Raw genomic sequence first — 15,662 nt, forward strand, 5'->3', positions numbered from 1 at the left:
ACTAATTTGTCGCTAATTTAACCTTTGGCCGACTACACGCCAGTTGCTATAAGGACATACGATGCTCGTCACGAATGAAATCCATTAACTTTTATGTTAGTTATACATCCAGCGCTTCTTTGTAACGGATATGCCATATAGCTCTTTCTTCGAAAAGGCATCATATACTTTCCTAGTCACAGAAAATTAGCTAGCTTGGGTAAGACTGACCCAGTCTAGCGATTCACCTTTTGACTCGTTGTTTGTCCAGGCTATCGCTGAGCATGAGAGCCAAAACAAACAGCCGTTGACTTGAAGAATGGCTAGAAGGAACATGAAAAGCCCAAGCCCTTACAGACATGCGACACACAATAAAGGCTGGCAAATAATTATGTGTAATGGAATATTATGATGTAGCGACAGATGATCAGCCCATTAAACGTGTATGTACAGAGAGCTTATTTACATGAGTGGCTTAGTCTGAACCTGTGAGGTCGCTCTTCAATGACAGTGGTCACACCTGACTAGACGCACATCATGGCACATTACGTGTAGTTCTCGCCATGCAAGCTCCCGGGGGGAGAGGGAGACAGTTAAGTCCTAAGGGTTAGCGATGGCATAACTACGAGGGGGGGGGAGTTCCCCCATCAGACGTCCGTTCCAGCAGGTGCTAACCCCGATTTGAGATATCAAAATGAACATAACCCTATGTACTGTCCACAGTTCACTCGCTATTAGTCGTCCTTGAAAGAAAATGCATGGCACCTAAGAAATTTGCCTCTAAGAAATTTCACCAACGTTAACGTTACTGAGGTTTTAATTACTAGCCAGTGAGGAAAAGGCGCAAAATTGTCCAGCTGACGGTTCATTTGGTTGCTATTTTTGCACGTATAGATATGAGTGAAAATGGATGATCAGTTATGGATGAGTGAACTTCCTGACTCAAGATTCAAAGCTACTGTTAAGTGAAGCGTACAGTTAGGATAAAGACCGAATAGAGTGTTTGCGTGGCTGCCATCTTGCCGGCCAGTCCTTTCGTTCCACTGGACATGTACATCGGAGGTTTCCATGTGGAACAAAAGAACTGCCCTGTAAGATGGCTACCACGGAAAGCCTCTATAAAAGTACATCCTAACAGATTTCCACACTCGACTGTTGTACCGAGAAACATTTGAACATCACCCTGAACTCTCTTACAATTAGTCGAATTCAAGAAGCCGTTGACATGAAAAGCGGCATGTCATAAAGCGCTTGAACTTCAACAAGAAGCAAAGATTCGACTTTTACCAACAACCTAACTCATGTCATTGAAGCAGCATTGTTCTGAACAGTCTTAGCAACTTTTTCCCCCATATATCTCTCGTACGCCCTGGCTGTGTTCTTGTTTGTTCAACATACTTTACGAATAAATGTGTAACGAAACCAATGCTACAGGAGTTCAGCACCTCAGTACCCGCTGGAAGGTGGTCCCTTTCCAGTCAGTGCATCTTGCTGATGACAAATGACCTTTTCTGCACGCAATAACTCGGCGTTCTAGGAACTCACCACTAGCCTAGACTTGAGAAGAGATCAGTACTTTACGTAATGGAATAGAAATCAATTTAAAGAAAAACAAGCAAGTAAGCAACACATAATACAACTTTGGACAGACAGACACTGCAAGATGTGAAAGACTTCAAATATCTCGTGTCCTCTCTGTGCCATGGTGAACAGTTTCTGCAGGTAAACAATTAATTACCAAGTGAGAGAGCGCCATCATTCGGCGTAGTCGTGGAGGACAAACATGATGCGAATTCGCAAATGGTGTGCTACCAAGTTGGCCAACTTATCTTGATGTACAAAAACATAATTATGCCAAGATCGTCAACACGAAAAGAGTCAGTCATACAAACATGAGAGCGATCATCACATCATATGTCTCTGCACGTGAGCTTTGACATTTGGGAAAAAAGCGAAGAAATCGACAATACTTATTGTTTAGAATCTGCCTTGAGCAGAAGCTCCCCCTCATCGGTTGAAAAGAGTCATGCTGATGGGGAATATTCGTTTGTTATACCAAACCCATTCATTTCATAGATGTTCGTGAACCAGAGAAGTGCGCAGTTTCCACCAAAGGAGTCTTCGTTGCTATAAAAATGGCGCCCGCTCAGGGCCCTTAGAAGACGTATTGATCGAAATGGTTATCCGCTCAATGTTATCCTCCCATTTGAAAATATTTCATGAAACATCATCTATCCCCTTTTATCCCGATCGCAATTTCTTCCTTTTGAGACCGCACTGGAAAGATAAAAACAATAAATTTTAGAGTCTTCAGATAATGAGATTACTGTCGGCTCAACAAGTGATTAAAGGAAGTTATGGTGCTTGACAGACTTCTGTTACAATTACAACCGAAAGTGAATAAAAATTGCTTTTGTTTTGATGATGGTTCTATTACAGCCACTGAAATAAATATTACAGTATCTCTTTAATAATATGTATTAATGGCATTGACATGCAGCGTTCAGGTGCGACAGCACACCTTGTATTAACGCTCACATGAGGGAGGTTATCTTTATGTCCATGAGTACAGACTGTCCCCAGAGCATTACTGAGTGATAAAGGGACCGTGTGAAGTGACGGAAAGAGCAGTGAAGCGAGCACCACTAGTCACCCTACGAGGGCTTTAAGCTCGCTAGAGACGGCCCAAGGTTTCAGCTGGTGGCCGGTGAAGGTCCTTTGAACGGAAGCGGCATTGAATTTCAAAAGATGCGTATTTCCACGGGCAATGGAAGAGGTTGAGGTCAAGTGGGCAGGGTGGGGCGTGTGCTCGGGCGAGGAGGCGCTAAAGACAGCTTTGGGTTTAGGTGTCGACTGGTGGTTCGCCAACTGACTACGGTCTTGGACATATGGAAATTGATGCAAGAACAGAGTCAGGTTCGGGGCGAGAAGGCATCACTTTTGTATCTGTACATGCTCTACTACTGTAACGACACGATATAAACATTTGAAAGGACGCCCTCGTTTGATCAATAAAGGCAATTCCAAGATCAGAAATATGTCTTGTCTAGCTGATCATTGTCCAATCTTTCCTGGCAGTTCAACACAGATTCCTCTTCAAAGAAATGATTGGAGTTATACCGATTCTCCGAGATGTGTCTCTTGAAACAAAAGCTATCAACATCAGCTATCCATAATTATACGCATTAGCTTAAAGTACAAGATCATAACCAGAAAAGCACGTGTAAAATGTAGTTGGACATACATTTTTACCGGTTTTCGGGGGAAATGGGTGAACGAACATGGGTTTAACGGCAGGAATGTCAAACACTACTCTGTCTCAGGATTTAAAAGTGACCCTTGGCATAACGAGCAGTCACTGTTCTGACGAAGATAATTATCACTTGTCTTAAGTGATCGTCGTCTGAGACTCCATGTCTATAAGCGGAACTCTCCAGGTCATCACGTATTTCCTGGAAATCTTGACCTTTAAAATGGCGAAGACTTTGTAAGCAATTCATCAAAACAAAACGCTGAGAATTACTGGGTGCATTTAGCTCTTACTTCCTGCAGCAAACATTTCAAACTAAAGTCATCTCCCTACGCAGCGTTTTTTTTTACTTGTGCAAGGAGATTTTCTGATGACTCGACGCGACAGCTAACATATCTTGTGCGTCCAAAAATAATAGCATTGTCATGGCAACCTGTTCGAAATGGACTTTCTGCTTAAACTCATCCTCGGGGTACAAATCACTTGGTCAGACGTGTCTGTGGATGCAGAGGGCCAGTCAACCTATGATGCAGATACAGAGATCAACAGTTTCTGCACACTAAGAAGAAATCCCTCGCAGAAATTTCTCATCCAAAACCGCAACCACATGTCACATATAAACTGGAGCCAAGAGGCTTTTGGTAAACAGGGCAGTAAAATCCAGTCGCGTGTCCAAGTGCGAGGATTTTATTGCATTCATGCAAGGCTCATAGAGACCAAAGATCGTATAGCTCCACGTATGCCGCGCAATATATCCACCTTTGATCATAGACACAACGATGCGACAGTATTGCTGGAATTCATCATGAGTACGCGCTGCCCCGTGTTCTTTCGCGCCAATTGTTTTTTGGTTTTTTTTGGCGCGAAGCGCGGCACGACCGTTGCCGAGATGGCATGATATAGAGGCACTCACAATGTGTTATTTACAGCACAAACCTTCCGTCGACAAGGACCAAGATGGCGTGACAGGATTTTAATGGGAACATCGTAATACACAAGACTTAGCGTGAAAAATAAGGCTAGTCATTAGCACAATGCTATACTGATTTTGTTCAAGAGTAATTTGTTTCCAATTTCTCTCAGATAGTTTGTTTCTTTAAACGTACAAAGTTATCGAAAAATAAACCAACAACAAAGCTTTTTTTCTCATATCATAATATTTTTAGTTGGATTATGATATTTATTGTTACAAATAGATGTGTAATTTACTCGAAGCATCAAGCTGATCGTGAACTGACAGTTGAGCCAATTACAAATCAACCAAGAAAAAAGGCGACAATGTAATATATTAATCTGAATTAATAAGGTTGCTTATACCTGAAACAAAGCCTATGATTAATGTCAATTGATTGTCTGATCACGTGATTTTGTATGATGCATATATCATGGGTTATTCACAGTACGATTACCTAATTACAACTAGAGCAAGAGAGAAAACGCCCCAAGTGTACGTTTCACATTGGAAAGCACCAAGGGAGTTGGTGTTACTACAACTATATGACCCTTATAATGCCAACCACATGTAGTTCGCGACGGTATCTGTGTGAATAATTTGCAATCATCTCGGCTGTGATACTGCAGTGTTAATGCGATACAGGCTTTCATGTTTAGCTAGAATTCATTATTCATGAATTAAGTGCGCCAATTCACGAAGATCGTAATTGAGGTGAATTTGGCTGGAATTGATTCTGCTGTTACCCACAACTAACGAGGTTTAAACTCCCTAATGATAATGCATACCGAATTAATATTACATTTATAACAGGTGAAACTGAGGTTTACTGACTTCTGATACATTTTGGTGACTTATTTTTCAAGCTGATGTTCAAAAAAGCGATTTTGAAATTCATGGGGAGTTTTTCATGATCATCGGGTACTTCACAATGTTCCGGAAATACTGATGAGAGCGAGAAAACAGGTGGGCGGGACGGCAACAAGTGATAAAAGGGTGGGCACGGCCTAAGACTTTATGGAAAGACAGTATAAGCCTGGTAGAGACCAAGTTTACCTACTGGCTTTGTTTTATTTATTACATCAGTTAAATTAAGACCATTTACTCGCATGCAAGTCTGAAAGTTTTGGCGAGGGTGTTAGTAATAGAGTGAGTTACACAGATCTTTGGCTGCGATATTTACTTGACTAAACTCTACTATGTGAAACATAATTTCATCCCTCGTTTTGTACGCCAACCTACTTCAAAACCTTTGCTTCAGTATTCTATTTGACCTTGCCAACCACAAAATACGTAAACGGTCTATTGGCGCAAATGATAGCTCTTTGGCTTTGTACAGGTGACAAGGTTTTTACCAAATTCTACACCGTAAATATTTCTGACGACCATGATTACCTTAGAGCGACAGGGTACATGCGTTGCGAATACTCAGCCTAGAACTCTCCTGAATGTTTCCCCAAGTGACATTCCCAAGCCAGATATGTAGGCATACACAGCCGATCATAATCAGCGTATTCTTTACTTTCCAGCAAAATACACAGCTCGCCAAGTTTGCTCGGAGGCTCCTCCGAGATGAAGAACAGATCAAGGACGCCTCGTGCGACCGCCACCCCATCAAGGCGCGATGGTGATGCAACCGATTTGAAATATGAGACGGGTGCATGAATAACGGTGACTGGAGTGACAATGCACCAGCTCAAGCAGCCAGCAGGTGGGGAGTGTACGTTCTCAATTTGCCACCTTGTCATGATTGCCCTTGATCAGAGTGCGTATGCGCACAAAAACGTGAAAACGCCAATTTGTGCGAAATTGAAAGTAATCTCAGCACTCGGGGAAAAGGCGTCGACGGCGCCATGCTTTCTGTCAAACCCTCCCGATTTACTTCCACCCTGCTGATTTGTACATTATTTCTGCCCGTAAAACCCACAAGATGGAGTGTCATGATCTTCTACACACAGTGGTAAAAACAAGGGTTGGAATATAATATTTGTGTTTTTGTAAGAATTATGACTTAAGCCACGAGAATTTGAAAGATGACTCGTGCCAATGATAACAATCGATAATTAATCACATAAACTGAATCCCTGAACTTCTCCATAACGTGCATTTAACAGACGTCAAAAAGTGAACAACACAATCGGTGTTGAGCTCTTCAAGAGCTCTCGCCTACGTTGAACACAGCAAACAACAGAAGTGATCTAGAAGGTTACAGCTACTTTACTGACTTGACATTCGCTAATATCATTTTGGTACATCTTGTGGAAAAATACACATTTCAAAAGAAAACTAATGTCAGTTTACATTCCAGGAAAACGTAGGTCTAACTTAGTCTGTCGACGAGTAAAGTAGAATGATATATCAGTTGACCATGTTCTGGCGCAACATACACGTAAGCTCCCGACCAGGGAGATGATAAGAGTTGTGGAAATGACATAAAAATGTGCCGAGAACGCGTGACTAATATTTACACAGAGTTGTTAGTGTTAACGTCGCTTCTGACTCCACTCAGAGGAAACGTCAATGACACAGTCATTATGAACATCGTGCCAGATGAATGTTTATTCGGAATCAGTGCGATTGGGACAGTGTTTGGATAGGCGTCAGCTGGAAGGGTATACGTGGACCAGACATTTCTGTGTCTCGTATATGGTGTTAATGTCGCAAGAAACCACGATAGAAAAAGAAACCCTTTCAAGTAAGGCAGCCAAATCCAAGCTCACATGGGTATATAGATTCGAAATAATTGCCCTTTTTTCTATAAAGTTCCAATGGTGTCAGTAGTTAACTGCGTGCTATGCTGTAATCGGTGGGCCGTGATGTGTGGGGAGAAAAGCTGGAGTTTTACGAGTTGGAATGAAATGTGTCGCCGCTGAGCGAGCCTTGTCATATCTGCTGAGCAGTTGTTTTTATAACATCAAAGCACATTAACCCCCAGCACTCTTTGTTCACTCTTTGGCCAAGGTTTGGATTTTAAAAAAAGGCGCCGCGGACAGCCGCCAGAAAAATAACTGTCATGGGAGATAAACGTGGTACACAGCCAAACGTGGACTCATGCTGAAATGCAAAGCTGGCGAGCACGATTTTAGAAACGCCCTCCACAAACAATACGTGTACATCTAACCACAGGTCAAGTTTAACAAAATAATTCAATGCATATAACTCAGTACCAGACAGCTGTTACAAAAAAGAACAGACTATCACTTGTTCTTGACTCCATCGGCTATGGGATGATCTGAACAGGAATTGACGCAAGACTTATTGTGTGAGAGATGGAGTCCAAGTGTGACACTTTTAACAAGCAAACACTGTTACGTAAATAGTGTGGAGCACAAACAATTGTTTCCATCTTCCTAAATGCATAGAACAAAAAGATCAGAGAAAAAATACCACGTCACCATCAAGCGAGGAAGATTTGGGTTACCGATTACGTATTTGCTCATAACGCGACGACAAAACATTACAAAGCGAAAAAATTATTTTCCATACTGCAAAAAAAATCTCCAAGGACAACTGCATGAGTGTGTTTTTGATGAGCAAGGTTGCTGTGCACAAAGATATCGACAGGCTCTGTCAGTTGTTATTAGAAAGAAAAATCACGTGCTTCACTTCAGGGCCTAGCGGGATACTGTCAAAACAAGCTTATTGGATACAAAAAGGTTGAGGGCGTAGTTCTTTGCCAAAGGTCAACAGATTCTGAACTAAACTTGCCGTCGACAGGTTTACAGATATTACTGAAATATTGCTGCTTGTATGACTGTGCCAAAGATAAACAGTCGAGAGTTTATTTCTAACCACTTCAGTCAATTTCCGTCCACAAGGCTTTGGATCTGAATCCATGACACCTTTACAAGGCCAACCTTGCAACATTAGGAACTCGTAATCAATAAGATAAGTCAGACGGAAGACAAATGATGAAGGGGTTCCTTATGTGTCGAGATTCAAGATTACAGAGGTGTCGAGAGGATCGACGGGGAACTGAACAAGCAGGTGTCGAGCCACCCTGTCTTTGTCACGTAACATTATGTTCACGTGGATGTAAGAATGCTGCAAAATTGGACATTCTTATAATCAGCCATGCGCATGTACCGAATTTCACGCGAGAATTGAGCGTGATCTCACTCACAAACAAGAAAAACCATGCGATTGGGATAAGTTGAGCCCATCATGAGAATCACTTTGTGATATCACAATACCACCCGACAAAATAAGCCGATGAGCCGGATATGCACAATGTGTACATATGACGTCACGCGAGAAGTGAACTCACGCGAGGAAATCTGCAACCCGTCTTAGTATAGTGAAGAAAGAGGTTCTCTATGAATTTTCGAAACATTTTTCAATACTTCACTTCACATACTGTGTCACGCTTTTGTGACATTACCGACAACATTCTAAACACGTGGGTTACTTTCAACAATTTGTGAATGAACCAAAATGTCACAATGCACTGCAGCACGCACCCGGGACAATGGGTTCGAAGGATGGAATTCTAACTGATAGCTTCATCTGACGACAGTTCTGTAGATTCAATATCACACTCTAGCAAATAAAAACAAGCCGGTATATTTCCAATGGGAACCAAACTCATTAATATCGCGGTCAAAAAAATAGCCTCAGCTGGTGTTAATGACGTCGTGAAATAGCCGTCAAGGGTCCACTATGACGTCATCCAACAGCCGTCTGAAGCGACTTATGACGTAGGCCGTCTCCTCGACACGAACTGGCGTGTCTCTATGGCATGATTCTGCATGGCATTAATGGGACCCCTGGGCATGAGTAGACTGTTGGCAAGTACGTTCTGTAAGCTGATCAACAACTTCGAACCCATAATTTGAATAAATTCACAGCCAAGATGAAACAAGGCAAGCCAGAGTGATTCATGTAGGCCTAAAATTGTCACTTTAAAACGAGTTATTTTAGGAAACTCTTCCTCCTTTAACATCGTGGGACAAGGACAGAATATTATCTAAATAAATAAATCATTTGAACTCCACAAACATCTCTTGATGTTGATGTCTTAAACACAGGGTCAACGGATCAAGGTTTTCAGTCAGACATCATCGTGCCTATTTATAGAACCCATTAGTTGTGCAAAACATTAACAATTACATTCAACTTATTCCTTTTCCACTATCCAATGCCAGAAACACTGATAAATGCACACATTTGTAGGCAATAAAATGTGCAGTAGAGAATAAATCTCAGTCAGAGAGTACATAACGAGAAACAGCCAAACATTACCGATTCATGATCAACAGAAAGGGTGGATTTAAAAGCATGCATTATCACGACGATTATTGAATCGCATTTTATCGCATGTCGTAATTAAAGCATGTAAAACCGAGCGAAAACAGAATGTTCAAAGACAGTCAAATAAGGACTCATAGTCGATTATTTACAAGGCATATTTGTCGTCATCATCGCAAAAAGATTATGCATGAGTGGGATTCTCCAAACCCTCAGACAACTGCAAACGTATTCACAAAGTTCCTGAGGTAAAATGGAACAGCATAATGAAAGACTTTATGGAATGTGAGGAAAAGATGAGGACCGTACATTCTAGCATAATTAACCAGCAGCGCTGACTAAGTCAATCGATTGTGTACTGAGGAATATAGTAACAGAAGAGCGGCAACTTGTCCCGTGGCAACAGCACATGATGTGAGACTTAGGACAGCCATCGATTTTGACGCGTTGTGGTGCGACAATAATTGAACGCACAGGAAAATTAATTAAACATTGAAAGCAGGTAGGGTTCAAGGACGAACTGAAATATATCTCCTGTTCCAGATTCCTTGAAACAAATAGACTTTTAACTATGCCGTACAGATTACTATGATATCTACCACTCCTTGACAGGAACCAAGGAACCAGGCTATTTTCTCACCTGATCAGGATCTCAGAGAATTGAGATTCGTATATTTATAGTGATATAGTGAGGATATGTACAGGTACCCGTGAGATACACGCCCATTTCCCCTTGGTTTGAGAACCTCGTAAGGTGCGGAGATGGCACCAGTAACCGACTGATTTCACCTTCTAACATTCTTCACTCAGTTGAGACACAGTAAAGATGACTTTTAACACTCAAACTCGGGAGTGCGTTCAACCTGGCACGAAACCAATCATTCATGACGTCAACAACATCGGTAATTTAGTAAAATCAAGCGCTTTGAACCAGTGATTATGTGCTCACTGCTGGGGATTGTCGTTGGTCTCATCAAAGGGGGCAACAAACTAGATATTGTCAGGGTTGGTAGTGTCTTAATCAATCAACAGACTCCAATCTCCTGGTTGAGTCACTACTCCTAGACAACTAATGCTCATCCCAAGACGTTAATGAGTTCCAAGATAGCACATCCTCAGGAATTACCGTCCTTCCAGAGACAAGATGCAATATCTACTGCCTTGTGGGTCGTCCGATGAACCCGAAGCAGACACAAAACGGGAAAAAATTGGAAAAGACTGCATTCAAATTGACCGACTCATTCAAGAAACGGTAGCCGTTCACTGACAAAATGTCAGTAAGCCACTTTAAAACAAAAAATCTTTCCTTCCCCAGACCAGTTTTGTGACAATAAAACTGCACTAAAATATCCTCCAAAGGACGAGAGTCAATCTTATGAATACCTTACTCCAATACATGTTGTAGTTTCACTCTCTTTATAAAGCTGACGTTTTCATCCTCTTAGCTGAATGAAGATGTTACCAAGCCCTATTCCTTATCTTAGCTTCTTGTTTGTCACTAAGCTGTCTACTGCATCACCTTTTCCTCGTCTCCTGGAGCCCAATTACCACCGATAGGTACTTTATATACCAGTTAGTATTCTCACATCTCCTTTGTTTACTAACGTTTACCCGCCAGTGGTCACATCACGAATGAACAATTTGACCCGGCCAAATTCTCTTGCAACTTTGAATACATCATGATTAAGAAAATGCTTTGCCTTGGTAGCACAAAAGCTTACGCTTCATGATTTATGATGTGAACATTTATCTCAAAGAAAGAGGACAGACTGATTAAAATGCATTCATTGATATAATTTGTTTATGTACCTTGGTTTGAAGCTTTCAAAAAGTGCACATGGACATTAGTGGGTAGAACGAATTTTCACGGGATTTATGAATATAATTGATTTCAGTATCATTAATTGATTTAAAACCACTGTCACTCGTGTGTGCTCTACACTTGCCTGGTTCAATACTGTCATTATCCCATCTGGTCTATAGGTGACTTCACCACAAGTTGAAAACAACAACGTCACACGCGCTGTCCCCATCTTGCACACACGCAGCAGACCGAGACTGCAAGACCGTAAATTGCACCCTGGCGTCGGCCAGGAAAATTGAGATAATTACGGCTCGCCTCGCCTGGCTCGCACGCTGGACTTAGCTACTTACCCCCGGGGGAACTTCCCGGTACTTTAATACAAATCCACAGAATTTTTTCCTATTTGTTTATGGCACTACCTTTGCCATGGTGTCCAGTACCTGGACTCCCCCCAGGCACAAATCATACGTGTAGCGCATAATCCCAATAAAGTGTATTAGAGGTGGTGTCGAACACGCAGATTAATGCAGACTGAGCAGTGTCTGGCTGTGACGTTTAAAGAGACATTCTCGCTTAGTAAAATGAATACAGCAACAATAAATCGCCATCCTCAGAATGTTCTATTGTGAAGCCAGGCTTAGCTTGAAATTGTGCTAACTTGGTTCAATAAGCTTCTTCGTTTCAACTTCAAGATTAAATCTTAATTCTTCCATGTTAATGAGAAGCAGCTACGTTGGTACGTCTTCAACCACAATGATTTGATAAAATGAAAATAATTAAATAATCATCGTTGTCGAGCGCCTTTCCTCAAAGCAGAAGAATGAAAAGAATTATATTCGTTTGCATGGGCTACCCGTCGACTACGGCGAGTGAGCCCCCTGGTTTGATACGTAATGATGTACGGAGGCCCCTAAGGGACCAGCACGTCATCGACAAGCACAGAGGATACTGAATAAACAAGCTGAGGATGATTATAGTATTTGAATTCACAAACCGTGGCCTGGCAATCCGTAATTCGAGGCTTAAAGCAGGGAGCACCTCAGACTGATGTTTGCATTTCTCTTGGGAAACACCAGACAAGAAGCAGTTCATCACATCACATATAAAAATGAAAGATAAATTAAAACGAGACACGAAAACTGAAGATCCAGTTTACGGACATTTTACTTCACGGGTTGACCAGTTGTCTCCATAAACAACCAAATGAATATCAACTTCAAGAACAAAGGAAATTAAAATAAACTGAAGACAACCGTTGGGGATAACACAGGATTGCAAAGTGGTTAGTCATTGGTGGACAGACGAGGAATAGTTGCTATGGGAACATTTGACAAAGTTTCCAAAGACAGGGGCGGGAACGTCGACGACTGAAAGCTGGGTTGTAAACACGGGAAGTTTGAACTTAGACAAAATCAGTCGACATAAGGCGGAAAAAATTCAAAACTGACGTTTACACAAAGCACTTGTGGTGACAACACTGTATATATTGGTTTTTCACATCGAGCGGGATTTCACGGGATTACACGGAATTTAACGGGATTTCACAGGTGTTTTCTGCATGTGGGGTCACGGGGGTTGGCTGAGATGTTTATAGCGTCTTGACATACCGATAGGCATCAGAAATCCTAAGAGGGTCATTCCGGCTCGATTGAGATTGATACCTGGAAGAAACATAGGTACGAAAAGGAGAGGAAATGGGTGGGGCATGAGAAACACGAGGGAGGAAGAGAAAGACAATGAGACAAACATGTGAGAAGGGGACGCAGACGATACAAAGAAACACATACAAAATAAACAAAACAATAACAACAACAAACAACAAAGAGAGAGAGGATAGAAAAGAAAATGGCGACAAGAAAAGAAAAGAAAAACCTCAGATAAGAGAGGAAGAGAAATAAGATGGAAGATTGGAGGTCAGAGACGACAAGTGGACAGTACGACAAGACCGGTGTCGGGATTGGCGGGAAAAGATAGGACATGAGGATGAGGGAGATTAAGAGGAATTCAGGGTAGAACGGGATTGTAGAGTCAGTGGCCGGACGGACGGATGCAGAAAAGGGACATCAGATTAGAGAATCATTATGTTAATTGGAAGGTGCGTGTCAGACTGGGATAATTAGTTGATTAGTTGAAGTGACAGGTGTATTTTGATTTAAATCATTCAATAATGCAAGAAAAATGGAAACTAACTCAGGATACTGTAAGAAAAATGAAACAGTCACTTTTGGGGAATTAATGTTGAAAATTGAAACGCAGTGAGAAACACATCAAACTTACTGAAAACTTTTCACATTACAATACTATAAATAATTGTGAAAAGTGGGAAACATTGAAGTATACACAAAGAAATGGATCCATACGATAGTTTATTCAAAATTTCACTTGGGTTTGTGAATACACAGGGGTCATTTAGGGCGACTGGGGTCAGGTTGGGTGATCATATTAATGGGAACAAATTAATCTTGAAAAAAACTCATTGCAGGACCAGCTAATCAATATATTCATGTAAGAATTGGCATGTGAAAGCATCAACTACATAGCAGACGACTGTTTGATAACTACAATTCCTGACAAAAAGTCTCCAGCTGTTAAACGAAACAGACTAAAGAAACAGAATGTAAAGAGGCCGAGAACCAGCCGAATTGATATTTTTAGATGCTTTGACTGGTAAACAACAGCCTCCGTACACATACGTCAGAACAGTGTTGTCCAATGAGAATTGGGTGCAAACTAATCAATGTAGTTTTGAAGGAAAAAACCGAAAAGCAACAAAGTACATTACTTCTGAATACTTACAAAACTAAAATGGGTGGAAATAAAACAGCAAAGTAATGGAAAATATAAGCAAGAATTTAGAATATAAGCAGGAATTTAGCAAAAGCATTAGCCTACTAAGCAAATGAAAGTTATTCAGGTAAAGCTTCATTAACCTAAATGTACAGTTTTGATGGGAATGTCTGTTAGATTATTTGACGTGTTGTATTTAAAGGACAAAAAAGCTGTCCCAGAGTCGTTGGTCGCGGTGTCGCATATGAATGATGATATTTCATTCCACGTTAGTATTTGCGCGGATATTTCTCAGTATGATTTGTAAAATGCACTCAAAACATTATTTTAGTAAATCCCCGAAAAAGGTAGGCATGTTGACAGAATCGGAATTTAAATGAATAGCAAAACTTCTGACCTTAATGCTGTTCCTTTAATTCGTTTGAAAAAGTCTAAATGACAAATGAACTCCTCATCTTCAGTCAGGCGTCGCATGAGGGCGTAATTATACGATTTTTTTCAGGGAATGTAGATGCATTGCAGGCCTATCCTGGTACTATAAATTGGTATTTTGTTTATTTTGGTCTTTATTTTAAGTTACTTTCCCCGCCTCTTACAGCCCTTTTTTAATCATTGACATGCAGGTGGTAGATACTCAACGGCAAGGCAGTGTGTTTTTGCCCAATGCTTTGACAGCATGTTGGTTCACACACGTACTATCGATGCCAACAGGTCCTTTACTCGACAAATGTAATGTTCAGCTTGAAAGAACTAGTGCATGTCTGGAAATCGAACGTGCTGGAAAACACTAATCACCCATTAACATACATCTGACCCATCCATGAGTGCTCGCCACGCTATTTTGAAGTTTATACGAGTGCCTTTTTGTTACTGGCTGGCATCAAATATCACATATTACAGAGCTATGTTCACAAAGGTTACGTGTTCCAATTTCATCGAATTTCAAATTTACATGATGGACAGCTATGGGACATCCATTAACAATTTGTGGAAAGTATTCAGTAGTTTGTGTGTGTAAAAAGAAAGAAGAAAATTTTCAACACACACTCCATTAGGCCGATGGGTCTATACGATGAAAGTGGATATGCTGGTGTGATATTTATCATTTATTACATCATCGGGGGCGTGGTGAAGGCATTTACTTTGAGGGGTGTGCCAGAGTCAATTTGCCGACTTGCAACTTGTTCGCCATATTCGTGTCGTGTACAATTCACAAAGTGCGGAAAATGGAAATCCGTAGTACGCTACACTTCATGCTTTGCGGAAATGCTGACGGCCAACGTACATTATTTAAGCACCAATTTTTTTTATTCATTTGCCGATCAAAGCTCTATTTACCAACTGGAATTAATTGTTGGGGGTGCCACACCCCGAGTCCCTACGCCACTGGACATCAACTGAATAAACGGTGCTTAATGGAAATTTTATTTATGCCAAAAGTCAAAATCCTGAGTTGGTTGGCCCCTCCCGGACAAGCAAAATGAAACATCTGGGTTTGGGAGTAAACGCAGGCATTCCATGACTATCTAGATCGATGAAATGAGACCACCACCTGCCAGCCGATGGATTATGGTAAAGACGGCGATCAATACTTCCTAACACAATCACATACTGCTACGGACATGCGCAAAGGGATGACGTCA

At 41.2% G+C, this 15,662-nt stretch overlaps 1 protein-coding gene across 16 annotated transcripts in view; it reads right to left on the reverse strand.

Moving 5' to 3' along the window:
- Positions 1-15,662, reverse strand: part of LOC110976375 (voltage-dependent calcium channel type A subunit alpha-1-like) — a 160,910-nt gene that overhangs the window by 107,032 nt on the left and 38,216 nt on the right. The window contains exon 2 of one of the 16 annotated variants that reach the window (XM_087143291.1): positions 12,840-12,893. The exons of the other annotated variants lie outside the window; for them this stretch is intronic. Within the exon in view, the coding sequence (XP_086999417.1) occupies positions 12,840-12,893 (54 nt within the window). The remainder of the gene's footprint in view (positions 1-12,839; positions 12,894-15,662) is intronic. 16 annotated transcript variants of the gene reach the window in all.

This window comes from Acanthaster planci, linkage group LG11, assembly GCF_054643075.1.
Source record: "Acanthaster planci isolate LZ-2023a linkage group LG11, COTS_SCS, whole genome shotgun sequence".
NCBI lineage: Eukaryota > Metazoa > Echinodermata > Asteroidea > Valvatida > Acanthasteridae > Acanthaster > Acanthaster planci.